Below are 15,867 nucleotides of genomic sequence, written 5' to 3'. Positions count from 1 at the left end.
GTGCAAGGCTTCCTTGCTTCTCTAAGTTGCTCTCTTCTTTCTGGACAGCTTCGTCTGTAAGGATAACAAATTGTCTTTCTTGCGAAGGGCTTGATCGTGTGGGCGTGAGCTCAATCTGTGTCCTGTGCAAAGCATTAGTGACCACGGCATGTCACTGCTCCCTTTGCTTCACTGAGTGACTGTGCTGCCACTCTCTCTAAAAAAGGCTAAGATTGGTGCCAAGGGTATTGCTCTGGAAAGCCTTGGTTTAATTCCCAAAACTGCTTGAGATGATGCTCACTACAATGAGCAAGAAAATGAAAAAAAAAACCAAAACGGATAAACATCCTACACAAAAGCGGGCAAGAAAATAGCAATAAAGCCCCTGGAGCTCCTTAGTGAGTGCTCAGTTCTCTCTTGTGGGATGGAGGTTTGTGAGGAGGGAAGCACTTCTGCAGCCACTTCACTCACTTCAGTCTGATAGAGGAAGAGTGTAGGGACAAGAATATTCTGGTCCAAAATTTTCGCTTAGGGTTGGGATTATTTTGTGGGTCTGATCCCAGCACTTCCTGGACATTAGACCCTGCCAGTGAGCTGAGATAGATCGCTGGTGGGGCCTGAGAGTCACCCTGCATGGGCTGAGCATCAGCATCCTGAGGGAGCAGAGGCAGAAGACAAGCATTCACTCATACAGTTGATGGAAATGAGAGATGTTTTGCAGAAATAACCAAACTGCTATTTTCTTGAAAAAAAAATCAAGTTTCTTTGCAAGTTGTTGACATCATGTGGCTTAGCAAATTTCCCTCCAGGCATTGCCCAACTTGGGGTAATCAGCTCTGCCTGAGAGAACACAGAGAATAAGCATGTTTAATGCAATTATGAAGGCTTTTTAAATCTCCAGATTGGGTTGAGAATATGTAAATTTGGCTGCTTAGCACAAGTGAATGCAAACTTTCCTTTGCATGCCTGACAATTGTTTTAATACTCTCCAAGTTTTAGGAGGTAATAAAGTCTCCTGCTAAACCGTAGCTGAGCTCTCAAAGCTGTTTAATTGAATGAATTCAGCCTTACAGAAGAGAAGCCAGGCCTTTCAGCTCTTTTTTATCTAAGCCACCGGATATTTAGCCACTCTGCATATAATACCACCCAGACTCATTAACAAATCCTTTAGACAGGGTTATTGCTGGAATATTGCTGCTATAATGCTGAAGCAGATACTAATTTGAGGACAACTTCGTTGCCGCTCTATTTGAGTCATTTCATGTTGCTTACATAAGAAAGGGTCCCAAACTGGTTGTACATCCAGCGAAGAATAGTGAGCCCCATTTTCTAGACCCATGTGCAGTTTGAAGTAGCCTCACAGCGGATGCAAAACTATCTAGTGGAGCACACAGGGGATATATATGTTGTTCTTTACATTTCCCCATCAATAAGGGAGCTTGGAGCAGGCTGCAAAGCTTGACAGGGCTTGACAGGGCCTGAGGGTAACAGCTCGGGTCACTAATCCCCATCGGTTGTATTCGAGCTAAGTAGTTTAAATCCACCTTCTGTGTAGACATACTCATTCTGACATGGACAGATATATAGATTTCCCATAGCCCTCTGCCTACTAGGGTTTTTTAGCTTCAATTACACAGTTGTACTCAGAGCAACTCCCCAGATAAGTGATTCTGGGAGGTTCCGGTTGTTTTGCAAAAGTTTTGCAAAAGACATTCGGTCCAGATCTGCTGGCACCAGAGCCAAGGCTGGGACTGCGAGGCTCTGCCTGCCACTGGGACCCTGCTGAGACCTGCTGAGATGCTGGTTAGAGATCAAGAAAATCAGCATTTTTGTTTTGTAGAGGATCTTGAGCCTTTTTTTCCTCTCATGACATATGTGCTTTCTCCTCTTTTCTCCTTGCAATACTTGCTTTGCATTCAACAAGTGTTTGAAACCACAGTGAAGTGAATTTGGCTGATTTTTCCATTTTACCACCAAATACAATCCTAGGAGCCTGTTTTCCTTTCTTTTGCAGAGTTTTGCTTTCTGTTTTTATCTTCCAATACAAAACTGCTGCATCAATTGATATAGACCATGAAAATTCACTTTATTTCATTCACAACCAGATATGAATTTTTATTCAAATTTGGATGTATAAAATCACTGCAAATAAATCCAGAGCTGAATTGAGGGTTGTTCTGCATCAGTGTAAGAGTTTTCTGAAGGAAAATAAAAAAAATACCTTTCCCCCCCAAAGAAAAGACAAGATAGTTCCTTCAGGAGCCACTTCACTAATTTTTCTACCTTCCATGTGATAGTTTTATACCGCTGTCTCACTAAATCCATGCAAGACCATAAACAACCTGGTCTAGCGGAAGGTGTCCCTACCCGTTGTAGGGGTGTTGGACTAGATGATCTTTAAAGTCTCTTTCAAACCAAACAATTCCAGTATTCTGTGATTTTAAGTGAATGCACCCCAGTAATTTAAAATCTCTACTGGATTACAGCACTGGATTTTCTCAGGACTTGCCTAGGAACATACAATATTCCGTGTAATGTGCCTACTAATGAGCTTGGAAAAAAAACACCCTTTACAAAGTAATTTTGGTTTGTGCATCCTGGCGGCCGTGAGGGCAAGAGCATGTCCCCATGCCATAGCACCCAGAGCCGTGCAGGTGACCCAGCACCACCGGGCTGACCCCAGGTGAGGAACGGGTTTTCTGCCAGCCGAGCAGCTGCAGGACTGGGGACAAGACTGATGGGGTCTGGGAGATGCTGTGCACCTGCTCCGGAGTGACTATATGTGTCCGCTCAGAGGGCGCCCGTGTACCTGTCCCAGGGGGTGTGTCTCCGTCCCGGGAGCGACGGTCATCCCGCCGCGGCCGATGTTGCCGCTCGGGTCGATGGGTGGGTGGGTGCAGCCGGCCCGGCCCCCGGGCACCCAGCGAGGGAGGGCCGGGCCAGTCCAGCTCTGATCCCTCCTCCTCCTTCCCCGCCCGCCGCCTTTTCCCCGCTGCCGCCGCCGCCGCTCGCTCGGCGCAGCGCGGAGCCCGTCGGAGCTCGGGGCGGCGGCGTTTGCCGCCGGCCATGGCCGCGCCTGCCGCGCTGCTCAGCCCCCACCACCTCCTGTCCTTCTGCTTCCCCGCCGCCGGCGGGCTCCTGGGCTATGCCGACCTGGAGAAGGGCTACGAGGGCGGCGGCGGCGACGCGGGGGACTTTAGAGAAGCCACCCGAGACCTGCTGAGCTTCATCGATTCGGCCTCCAGCAACATCAAGCTGGCGCTGGACCGGCCGGTGAAGTCGCGGCGGAAGGTGAACCACAGGAAGTATCTGCAAAAGCAGATCAAGCGCTGCACCGGCATCATCGCCGCCGCCGCCCCGCCGCCCGCCTCCTGCCCGCCCGCCGCCTGCTCCACCCGGCCCCCGCCGCGCCGGGAGCCCGCGCAGGCGGCGGGCAGCAGCCTGCAGAGCAAGAGCCTGGCCGCCCTCTTCGGCTCCTTGCAGCGGGGCCGGGGAGCGGCGGGCGGCGCCGAGGCCAAGGCGGGCGGCGGCGGCGGCGGCGAGAAGGCGGCGGGCGGCCCGCGGAAGGTGCCGCTGCGGGACCGCAACCTGCCTCCCTCCTTCTTCACGGAGCCGGCGCTGCCCGCGCCCGCCGCCCGCGGGCCGCCCGCCAAGGAGCCGGAGAAGGGCGGCGGTGGCGCCGCGGAGGCGTCCGAGTTCTTCGAGCTGCTCTGCCCCGAGTACGGCGCGCTGCTGCCCGAGCACGCCGCGCCGCCCGATGCCTTCGGCGGCCGCTTGCCCGCCGAGCTGGGGCTGGAGCACGGGCTGTACGAGCTGCCGCTGCCCGCCGGCCCGCACCCGCTGCTGGGCGGGCTGCTGTACCCCGAGCCGCCCTGGAGCCCGGCTGCGCCCTGCAGCCCGCCCAGGAAGGCGCCGCCCGAGCCGCTGCGCCCGCTCTACGCCGGTGGCCCGGACCCGGTGCCTGGCGGCGGCGGCGGCAGCACCGAGGAGCCGGGTGGGCACCTGGCCGCGGGGTTCGCCCCCTTCTTCCCCGAGTGCCCGCTTGCCCCGCCGCAGCCGCCCTACGACTACGGCGCTGGGTACCACCGCGCGGGCTACCCCGGGCTGTAGGGCGGCGAGGCTGGGGATCTGCCGGGACGGGGAGCGGAGCCCGGAACCCGCCCGCGGGGCTGACGGACGCTGGGGCAGCGCGGAGGCCGTACGGGGCTCCGCACGCCCGAAACCGCGGCCACGGCCCCCGCAGGATCCACCCTTGTGCACTGCCAGTCGCCTCCCTCCTGCGTTTTGGGGGACGCTGCAAATAAAATGTGAAACTTTGGGTTCCTTCAGGTGTTTTTGTAGCGGCCGGTGCCCCCCTTTTTCGTCCTCCAGGCCAGGACTTGGCTGGCTCTAGGCAGGCGCGTTGGTGTACTTGTAGGTGATGTGGGGACGGGGGCTGCGCTCCTCAAAGGCCGTGGTGACCGCTCGTCAGTGATTTCAGTCTAAACCTAAAGCTCACGTCAACACTTGAGGTGCGTTTAACATTTTTCCCAGGCTCGTGTTCATCACAAGTGCTGGCAGGTGTTCAGCTGAGGTCACAAAGGCAAGAAAATGAAAGTGAAGCAAAATTTAAAATGCTGCTACCAAAACTCAGTGTCCTGAAATTTTAACAACGTCTTGCAGGATCTTGCAAACGGCGGTTTAAAGCGATACGTAAGTTAATTGATGGCTTAAGTTCGGGACAAAAATTTACTGTAACCACTGCGGCCATGTGATTCCTACAGACTGCTGGATTTCTTCCAGGAATGTGTCAAAGCTCAGAAAGCAATGCGGCTCGGTCTCATTATGTACAGGAGATTATTTGATAATCATTTAAGTTATGTAAAAGAGTCTATGATAGGTCCTATAAAAATAAAGCTACACAATAGATCCGAGATCTGTGGTTGTTACTGCCGTTGAAACGCTCCGTTCACGGGGCTTTCACCGCGCCTCCATCCTCTGTAATGGTTTCTTGGCAGGAGTTAAGACAGGCAGTGGGTTTTGTCTTTCCTAAATCTTTTGAAATGCCGTATTTTACCCACAGCGACCCGTGCTTGTTTTGCCTTCATTTGTACCGGCTGTTTTTGTAACTTAGTAGAAAGAAAGGAGCAATAATACACTACAAATCCAAGGGATGAAAATTGTTACAGTTATGAAAACAGATCAAAATACTCAGAGGTTTCCTATTGAGATGCAAGTTTTCAAAGGCAATCCTGCAGTCTGGCTCCCTGCCAGCCCCAAGTGGATTGTTTGTTTTTGAAACGGGATCCACATACGGATCAGCTTGGGGTTTTACCTTCGGTGGTGACAAATCCTTGTGCCTTCTGCCTTTGAAAAGATAATGTGGAAGGTAAAGCAGTTTTCTTCATTCTTCAGCCCAGATTTAACTTTTCAGGCACTTAGGGTCAAGATGTGGAGAGGTGAAGCAAAATCTTTTGGAAATAAACTGAGGTAATTTTTTTCAGAAAATGGTTTAATTTTACTTTTAAACAGCAAGAGCTGTAACTGCTGCTGCCAACTTCCTCCTCAAAAGGTGCCCAGAGGCTCCACAAGCTGTACGCAAAGGAACCACTGTGGATGAAGGTCCACAACACTCCAGCGTCTTGCTAGCTGAGTGCTGTTAAGGAAATGCACTTTTCAAGAACGGTTTTGCAGTCGTTTATTTCACTAAGCTTCACAAGAGTGTGTATGAGGATAATTGGGCAGCCTGTCCAGCCAAGGTAGCTACAAATTAGGTTAATCCCACCCTGCTGCTGGTTTTGATGATGGGGCAATGTCCTACTCTGCGAGCTCGGTCCTGCCTTCTTCATTTTGGCAAACCTCCCAGTTTGCATTCGGGAGCTGTGTGCTGCCAGCTCCCAGCAGTGCTTGTGCCTAACCGCATTTGAGACTACCTAGGCAAGATTAGCTAGGGGATTGTTTGTTATTTCAGGTGGAGATGTGTTTTTTTTTTCTTTGTTTGTTTTTTGTTTTGTTTTGTTTGTTTGGGTTTTTGTTTGTTTAGCATCTGCTTCACACATGTGAATTTGCAGCATATATTGGCAGCTGCTTGGGATATTTCAGCTTGATGGTGCTGTGCTAATAATCTTGTTGCCCAGTTTTCTCACCTGAGCTGGGTGCCCAAGATCTGTGCTTTCAGCAGAACAGACAAAGGATGGGGATGCTGATAATGCAGTGGCCACTGCTAAGGAAAGAAGCCTTTTTTTTCACGTAGGATGTATTTATCTCACAAGCTCAATATGCAGGTGTGTATTAACTGGGGAGCTAATCCTAACAGACCTTACATCCTGTCCAGATCTCTGGCTTCAGGAGTCTTTCACTGACTCTCAGGTTTCAGCAGGATTTTGTTTAAATAATGTCAAAAAGAGGTCTTCAGGAATAGATTCTGGGATAGACATTGCAAACCTGAATGGTTTGGTTGCCCTCAAGTCTCAACTTTTTATTCCAAAGGGCCATGAAGTGCCATATATCTGACCTGCCAATGTTTTTTACTCATTTGGTGTTCTGCTGCCTTATAGGTGGTGCTGTCGTGCTCAGAAGCTGAACATCATCAGCCTTCTTGGCTTAGACCTTGTCTAAAACTAGTGGAGAAGTGGCTCCGTGGGTGTCAGCAGAGCCGGGCTGGTACAAGGCTGGTGTGGCAGCCCATTCCCAATGCTGCCAGGTTGGAAGGGTTCTTTGTGGGTTTGCAAGAAGTTGGGAGCAGGATTCAGGAGTCAGCCTGACTGAGCAGCAGTTGCAGATGTCTCTTCAGCTTAGCCTCTATCCTGCAACAGTTCCTCAAAGGGGGATGTTTAGTTTATAGGAGCTTGCAGTGAAATAAAAAAAAAAAGAAATCAAGCATCAGTGTTCTTCAAAGTATGGCTATATTTCTGCCAGAAGATGTATTTGTATTTGAGGAGTACCTGGCATGAGAAGTCCAATAAGGCTGGAAAGGAGCTGACAACACAGACCAAACAAAGGACTTCTGTGTAACTCCTGAGGAGCACTGGAGCCCCTCTCCACGCTCTGGAGGCAGTGAAGGCACCCAACCAGCCCAGGGGTTGCCATCTAGTGAGGCTGCATCTTTGATCTCCTTTGTGCATGTGTGGGCTCTTTTTGTTGGTTGTTTCCCCCCCAGCTTGAATAGTGCAGGCACTGAAAACATCACCTAACAGTCTTACTCAGAAACACCCTTGAGAAATTGTTTTCTCCTCTGAAACACTGAAGAGCATCATCTTAAGAATCTGCAAGAATAAAAGCTTTTGTAATTGCACAAGATATTTTGGGGTTTTTGATGCACTTTTACGAGGAGTCTGTCCCAATGAACTAAAGCTGATTCTTTTTAGCTCTTCTGTCTTAAAAGAAGCGTGCCCCTTTGAAAGGAAATGAGTGCTGTTTGGTTGGATTGAGGTCAGACTACCAAACTATTTCACTTTACAAAGCCTGTACTGAGTTCCCCAGATACACTAAACTCCATTTTGTTGCGGGTGTGTTTTACACATATTACCTAATTTTACTGGAGATTTTGATGATAAAGCATACACGTATTAACTTCATGTGCAGTCAAAGTTGATAAAGGGGAATGACAAGAACCCTTCATTCTCTTTTTAAATTAGGGAATCTTACCTTTCCTTAGTGGTGATTTATTGATGAATAACTAAGGGTTCAACGTGAATAGTGACTACTGCATCTCAGGATTTTGTGACTTAAACATCTGTGTTTTTCCCAAAGCAACTTCCAGAAAATGTTTTTTAAAACAGGCTCATTAACTATTTCATGGCCTGAGCTTGGGATTGCTCTAATACAGCCTGACCATCGATGATTGGTCACCTTGAATGAGCTTACATAGTAGATAAAATCATGTTAGTAAAAAAGATACAGAAGTTTATTGTAAACTCTTTTTGTTTTCTGACTTTTTAAATAAACTGCATTTGGCAACAGTGCAAAAACTGAAGGTAATTCTGCAGTTATTGGCAACAGGAGAGAAAAAACGTGGTGGAGCAATTCTGTAGTGATGTGCAAGAAATTCAGCTGGGAATGTGAGAGTTCAAGACTACAAACCTATTTGAAATGAGAGTTGGGAATGCTTTTAGGGTAGCTTTGTGTCAGCTGAAGAGACTTGTGAACACTTGCTTAAAATCCAATGGTTTTTGTAACACATTTACATAAAAGAGTAAATATACAGTTTATTGCAGTGACCCCCTCTCCCAAAATCTGTGTGGGTAAAGATTGGCAGAGGATTTCTGAAAGGTGATGCTATGAATATGGAAGGTGAAGGGAGAACTATTTTCTCTGTTTTATGATATTTTTCAATATCTTACCGTAACCTTGATTATCCCCTCTCTCACTGGCAGAGAACTACTTCACCAGCCTGTAGGTTTTTAAGCTTTTTGGATCCCCTCCATATGAAAGGTAAATGTACTGACAAAGCCTTATTTTTCAGGTTGTAGTCCACAGACTCACAGTTGTCCAGAGATCACAGACTCAACATCACTGCATTGCTGTCAATGGGAAGTATTTTTGATTGCTTGAATTGGCTGGTGTGGGATTTGAGGAATACGCTGCATTTCCCAAATGATCTTTCATCTCTCCTTCTCTGAAATGGGGGATAACATCTTATTTGTACAATCTGTGTCACTCTTCCAGAGGCAGCTAAAACTCCATGATAAACCCTGTGCTCCCTCTAGGTATTCCCCAACAATGTTGGGCATATAAGAAAATGTGGACTTGTCAGTAGTAAGGGAGGGATGAGAGGATTCAAGCTTTGTAGTAATGGTTTCTGCTGCTTCTGTCAGTGCATGTTTGGTGTGTTAGGATGTCTCCTGGTGGGCATTTTAGACTGCCTCAGCCTTAGCAGCTAATTATAATTCAGTCTGTAGGCTCTGCTGAACAAATTCTGGCATATCTTGCTGTGCCAGATGAAGAGGTGACTGTCCCCATTTTCTACCCTGCCTCTGCTGTAGGTGCCTCCCCTTAGCTGTGTGCTGAAGGGAACTATACCTGTGCCTCCATTACTCCAACCTATGATCAGTGCCCAAGTGAATCTTCAAGAAAGAGTCAGAGTGAACTGGGGGCTGCATGGCAGCCTAGGAATGGCTGGAGCTCAGCTCAGCTGTTTCAGCCGCAGCTCAGAGAAGCAAATCTGCTGGCAGACTGGGAATGAGTTAAACCTAAGTCTACTGTAAACCTAAACCCTACTGTACTGGGTAAAGTAGTATCACTTTACTAATAGCTCTACAGCTATTAGTAGAATATAGGGAATACAGACTGCTTTCTGTTGGAGAAGCAGGGCATAATTGTTACAAATTTTGTTTAGCTTTATAAAGGATACAGGCCCACTGCTTCAACCCTCTGTGTACCTCCACAGTGGTGAAAACTCAGTGAATGATTTTTTAACTTGATGTTGCCAAGATACTCTTCAAACAAAAGAATCCTGCCTGAGAAGCTACTGGACCAGGGACGGTGGCACAGGAGAGGCAGTGGGCCAGATTTTGTCTCTTTTAATTTTCTTAATTGCAGAATGTGATACAGGCTCTTCTATACCAAACAATGAAGGATGAATTTATAGGGACTGATCCCCATGACTCATTTCAATGACGTAGCAGACATGACCCTTTCTGTCATCCAAACTGCACAGTAAAGAGCTCAAGCCTGTGCCAAGTGTACTAAGATCTCTATTTTGGGTTCAGGCGGAGATATCACTCCAGGGTGGCCTTGAGAGCTATCCTGGACCCTCCCGTAGCACGACATCCATACTTCTTTCTCCTCCCATGTCTCTTTGATGTGTTCAGCTCCTAAGCTAGCTGGAGTGCTTCTTTGGGTATTGATGCTGAGTGCTCTGAAAGGTGCTCGAGGTTCACAGTCAGTCTGTGAGATCTCTGGACACTCCAGTGATTTTCCAGAACAAGCTGCAGGAGTTACAGATTAAAATAACACTTGCTTCTCTGACTGCTGGCTGCATGAACACAACCTATTCACAGTCACAGGTGACTGTGAGCTGAGCTGGACTCTAGCAGATCTTGTTTCAATAATACTGGCCAGTGTTCCCCTCCCATTCCAGCAGTCTCCTCCCTGTCACTGGTTTGGCAGCTAGATTCGTTAGTTCTGGAGTAAATGGCAGTGTTATTCTCAATAAACAGAAAGCAGAGATCAGAGGGGTAAAATTTGGTATGAAGTCTAAATAAAGAGGAAATTCCATCCTTCTACCACCATTTTTCACCAGCAGGTAACTAATAAGGAATAATTTTTTGCATAGAAACGCTTCACTGTAGAACTGGACTCTAAAGAACAGCTATAATTGCTTCTGTGCACTCCAATAATTGAATATAAATCAATTACCACCATTTTAGTTATTTGAACAGCTTGCTCTATGAAGAAAAACCTTTCTTTCCTGTTTAACAGCCAGACCTTTAGCTTCTTTGTTTATCCACATATCTGGGACAAATGATTCAAACTCAGTCATTAATTAGTGATTTTATCAAGATTTTCCTTTCAGGATGGAAAGGTCAGTGCACCCTTGAAGCACCAGCAAAACAAATGTCTCCCACTTGCACACAAAGTCAAGGCTTGTGAGGAAGAAACCTCAGAACATGCCTTGGAGAGTAGAGGCTTAATTTGGTGTCACTGCTTGTAAGAACACGCCTGGTGTGTTAAGTACAAAGGTGATGGCCAGACAGCCTGAATTTTATCCAGAAGTCTGTGATGATCTTTTTATGGCTTAAATAATCCTTCATGCCTAGAGCCAGAAGGCTGACAGAACATTAAGCACAGGGGTTAAAGTAAAAGTCAGGTCAGAGAAGCATGGCCCTGACTTCAATATAATTTACTTTTATTGTAGTGTTCAGAGCCCCTCTGGTTGTCAGAGCTGCACGCTGGCTCCTGGATGAGCCCGCGCTACAGCCTGTGGCAACTGCAAGAAATGTGCTGTCTAGGCCAATAGATGAGCCCTGCCAGGGAAGGAAGAACATGTTTTACTACAGAACAAATGCTACCTACAAGTGACTAATCCAGACCAGATGGGATTATAAGTAAGATACAGTTTTGTTAAATAAGATGAGAGACTCGAGTGATGAGGCAAAGAGAAGTGAACAGTTTTTCCTGGCAGAGGTAATTCAGATATCAGGCTTAGTGTCATGTTTGGATGCTGCAATGATCCTTTCTAAACTTGAAATAGGTATTAATATTGCCATTGATATATTTTTCTTGTATCTATACTATTTTTATCACTGGTTTCAAATCACCTCATTTTTCAAAAGAAAAAAAAAAAAAGAACAATTTAGGAATACAGACATGTCCTGCTGCTGAGAGAAGAATTGGGAGCAGACGGAGAAACCCAAAATGAGCTGCTAGAACTATCCTTGCTTTAAATTAGAAGACAAAACACAGACAGCAGCTAAAGGTCCTACAGCTAAAAACTTGAGTTTTTCCTACACTGATTTAGTCTCTTCTATTAGGAGATGTGCCTTGTAGGGCAGGCAGCCACCAACTCTGATTCCAGTAAGTATTCCCTCTGCAGCACATTATACTTGTACAAGACTGGACAAGAAAAAAATATTCATTGCCCCTGCTTAAGTCCCCGTAAAATGTGAGCTACCACCGACAGGAGCTTCTCAGCTAGGGAAAAGCTGCGGATAGAAGTCCTCTACAGCCCTCAAGTGGTTCACTTTGCATCCTGCATGTACGGTGGGAACACATCGCCGCGGGTTTTGGCAAAGAAGCTCCCAGAGGGGGCATAGCCTTCCCTCCCAGAAAAGGGTCCCACCCAACTTGTGTGCTGTCCCCAGCCTCCTCTCCCCTTCCCTTCCAGCCCCACCAGCGCAGGCAGGATGCGCTGTCTCCCGGCAGGTTCTTCAGCTACAGGGCAAGCAAAAGCACAGAACGAGTTTCAGATGGAGGTGCAAAGCACCTCCTCAGCCCCTGGAGAAGACAGAGGCAGCTGCTCTGGCAAGTCACTGACCAGGTCAGTGTGTACCCACTGTGAGAGAGTGACGTGACAGCAGGATACCTGAGGGAACAAGTGTGCACGCTGCCAGACTGTGGGCTTTGGCTCTCCATGTCTGGCTGCTTCTCATAGGTAATGATAGGGAAGAGCGTCTGACTCCTGCTGTCCTCCAGCAGCCCGAGTGCCGTGGGCTAAAACCGCCCCAGAGCTGCTGGTCATGGATACCAGGTGGAAGGGGCTGTGCTGCCTGCCCCAGGGGCTGAGGGCAGGCAGAGCCAGGAGGAGTGAGAGCTCAAGTGATAGAGTCGTTCTCTGCTGCCTTCTCTCCCTGTGTGAAGCATCCGGGTGGGAAGGCAACTGGAAAAGAGAAAGAAAGCCCTGCAGGAACACAGATACAAGAGCAGCACTGTGGAACTCTTGAGGGAGGCTGAAGAGGAGCTGCTGTTCTGTTTGAAGTCTCTCCTGGAGGGGTCTTTTTCCCAGTACCAAAAGACCCTTCTCACCAGTACCAAGGAGTCAGTGCTGCCCTTTGCAGCTGTCCAGCTGTAAGCAGAGGAGTGCATCCCGAGCGTTTCCTAGGAAGAAATCCCATGGCTTAGTCAACAACAGAGTTGCTACCAGGTGGAGAGTTTTGCAATGTATTTATTTGCAGGAGCTTGGAAAGGAAGACGGGTTATCAATCTCCCATCCCATCCCACAGGTTTTTGTATAGGATGAAGCCAATGTGTGGAGTACCGCAATATAACACTTGCCTGAATGGCCTCTCCTTTTTGCAAGGAAGCCCAGGTGGACCCACCATCCTGCTCCAAGCAGCTTTTTGTCTTGGCTCAGCAGGCTCTCTTCTTCCTGAGCTGCTCACTGACCTGTCCTTATAGCCTGGCATCACTCCCTGTTTGTTCTCTTGGCCAAGGCCAGGGAGGTCTTGGGGCTTTAGGAAAGGTAAGGCGTTTTTTCAAGGAAAACCCATCTTTGTGGCAGGCACAAGAAGAGCAGCACCAATGGCAGGACCACTTCCTACACAAGATCACTTCCTCTCTTGCCCTGTCACCCAACAAAAATCCCCCTTAGGAATCTACCCCAACATTTTGGACCACCCAGCGGTGTCTCATGGAAGTGGCAAGAGAAGACGGATACCCACCCCGGGTGCCTGTCTGTGAACGGCCAGTACTGGCCGATCAGTGCGAGGGAACACCTGCCCCTGAGTGCCCCGAGTGCCAGCGCCCAGCTGACAGCACAGCTCAGGGCTGCCGCGCTGTCCCGCAGCGTCCCCCTGCAGCCCATGCCTTCGGCTGCACAGCGTCTCACTGTATGGGGAGCACAAGCTGAGGAGAAGACTCTTCCAGCTGTGTGTCTGCAGACTGCTGCCAGCATGGGGCTCCTGTGGGATGCCAGAAGGGCAGCAAGGGACAGAACCCGGATGGAGACCTCTGTCTGAGATGGACACAAGGGAAGTGGAAGAATACCTCCTATGTGTCTGTGTCATTAGTGTTCATGTTTCATGAAGGAGCAGCAATAGAGAGCAAGAGAGGAGAAGAGCCTCTAGGCTATTTCCAGGGTCACAGGGAATAGTTTTAGAGGGAGAGGGTCCAGGCACGGGAGGCAGTTTCAGATTTCCCCCAAAACAGCCATGGCCTCTGCCACAGCTGAGGGCTCAGTAACCTTGGACAACTGCATTCCTGTGACATGATATAGCGCTGCCTGTTCCTGCCTTCCTCAGAACATTGTACTGCACTGTGCTCAAGAGACCCTGCTTTTTCTGTTTTACAGTCTGGCAAAAAAAAAAGCAGGCATTGAATTAATCTGTAAGGACATTGTCCTCCTGTTCTTCCACGGAATTGTGTTTTACTGCAAAATTTGTAAATTCTGCACCCTGGATTCATTGGCCACCTGCCGAAACCTCTCTTTGGTGTGTTCCACTCCACCAGCACTGCCATGGGTTCTTGGGAAGTGCTCTGAAAGGCCATTGGCACTGACTTCCCCTTGTGGGTTTGACTCATCTCCTGCTTGAGACAGCTGTGCCTTGCCCTTGCACAGAGCCAGGCAGTGCTACTGCCCAGGTACAGGTGCTCATGGGGTAGCTCCTGCTGCTAATAAGAGGGGCTGATGCTGAGGAGAGCAAGCTTTTGACAGAGGGCAGCTTCCTGCTCAGCAGCCCAAGGCTCACTGCCTTGTTTGGCAATGCAACTCTCTCCTGGGAATGGTTTCACCTGGAGCTGTCTCCTGCAGAGGCCAGGGACAATGGGTTTGGCTGTTTCAGGCAGAAAGAACACCTTTCCCAGATGGCTTATTGGCTGCCTGTTTCCCAAGTAAAAATGTTTTCTTCTTCTGTCTTTGGCTGCTGACTCTGTCACTGCTGGCCCTTCTTCTCAGCTTCTTGGGCCAGGTTGTGCCAGGGCATGCCCACTGGTCAGAAAGGAGTTGTAGGGAGACTTTTTCCAAGGACTAGATCCTGTTGTCTTCTTGTTTCCAGGACTGGGGTCTATGTAGCACCTGGGAGAGCTGTGGGAAAGGGCCTTTTCAGACTTCTGTGGGGCAGATGGAAGGAAAAGAAGGGAGAAGCAAGGATGGAGAAAGAGTCTAACAGAACAAGTAATGTGCGTGTTGGCTCCTGGGTGTGCCTGTGTGTGCGGGTTTTGCTTTACCTATTAATTTGCCCTTTATTTCAGCCCAGTGGTTTTCTTACTATTACACTTCTGACTCTCTCCTTGCCACTGCCATGGAGCGAGCGAGCTGTTTTATGGTACTTAGCGGCCTACAATTGTTAACCAAACACAGACAGTAACAGTGATCTGGGCTGAGCTCATTATGTGGGGACAGGGCCACATGCTCTGGGGATCACTTCACATGTGTTTAAGTTTTCCTTTTTATTTTCATTCTTGCCTTATATTTGAGATGTCAAGCCCACAAGCCAAACATGCAGAAGGGTCAAACCTTTTAGCTGAGGAATGGGGAGATGCTTGGGAAGGAGAAGAGGGGAAGAACTAAGGAGAAGCAGTGTAGGCATCTTTCTGAAACAAAAAAAAGAATTTGTCACCCTTCTACCTCCCTTCTCAAAAACAGAGCTCTTTCCAAAAGCCATGGAAAAGGCAAGGAAATGTCAGTTTCAAGATCTCTTGCTCAGGAAATGTGAGTATTTGTCAGTGTCTCTCCCTGAACCTGAAACTTGACAGTCTTGTCTTTCCTTCCTTAGCCTAGGTGACAAGTCATACCTATGGGAGGAGCATGAAAAGTGCTGGCATTACAAGCATATGCACACTGGGGAGAATATGACTCATCCTAAAAGGGATGAGGTGCATTTCCTGGTACTAAAAAGTCACTTAAAGACACTAAATAGAATCTGTGGTAACCAGTTTCAGGCCTGCTCTGTGTGAGCACGGAGAACTGAGAAGGGAAGAGCTACCAGCAATCCCTCTGTTCTATCCCAGTTATGGTCAGGAACACTGTCATTCCACTGGGACAGTATTCTGTGTGGCATAAAACTTTTGCAGGGCTGGGAGAGGCCTCCCTGGAACTCTGTGACACAGACAGACCGAGGAGGGCCCTTGACTGGTTGCAGTGCTTCCTTAGCAGCGTCCAGCAGGAGATGCACTGATGATGTGATGGCTGTATGTGGGTTCAGGAATACGCTTGGTATACCCGCAGGGACCCTGTGGGTCCCTTGATTCCTGTTCCCTTGGAGAGCCACCTGACTTGTGGAGGGAAGGGAGTCTGTTGTCCCCATGGGGTTGAGGGAGGTTTTGGAGTTTGTTTTCCATGGTGGGTGGCAGATGGCAGTGCCAGGCTGTGTGACCCATGCACTAGCTTAGGTTGGTTGAAACTCCCCAAACATCAAGGACTTTGGAAGCAGAAAAGGGTAGTGCTCCCCAGCTCTCCCAGGGCAATGTATACACTTCCTATCACATCCAGAGAGCCACAGGCAAAGTGTGGCTGTCGAGTGTGAGGGATGA

At 48.6% G+C, this 15,867-nt stretch overlaps 1 protein-coding gene across 1 annotated transcript; it reads left to right on the top strand.

The window, feature by feature from the left end:
- The first annotated feature begins 3,000 nt into the window (after window positions 1-3,000).
- On the top strand, window positions 3,001-4,892 carry FAM181B (family with sequence similarity 181 member B). Its single transcript, XM_027655907.1, has one exon. It carries the CDS (start codon window positions 3,046-3,048, stop codon window positions 4,087-4,089), a length of 1,044 nt encoding a protein of 347 aa, XP_027511708.1. The 5' UTR covers window positions 3,001-3,045; the 3' UTR covers window positions 4,090-4,892.
- The last annotated feature ends 10,975 nt before the right edge of the window (window positions 4,893-15,867 follow it).

This window comes from Corapipo altera, unplaced genomic scaffold, assembly GCF_003945725.1.
Source record: "Corapipo altera isolate COAL_440 unplaced genomic scaffold, ASM394572v1 0, whole genome shotgun sequence".
NCBI classification, from domain to species: Eukaryota; Metazoa; Chordata; class Aves; order Passeriformes; family Pipridae; genus Corapipo; species Corapipo altera.
Note: the sequence above shows the minus strand (reverse complement) of the source record. Positions and strands in the feature narration are given on the sequence as shown.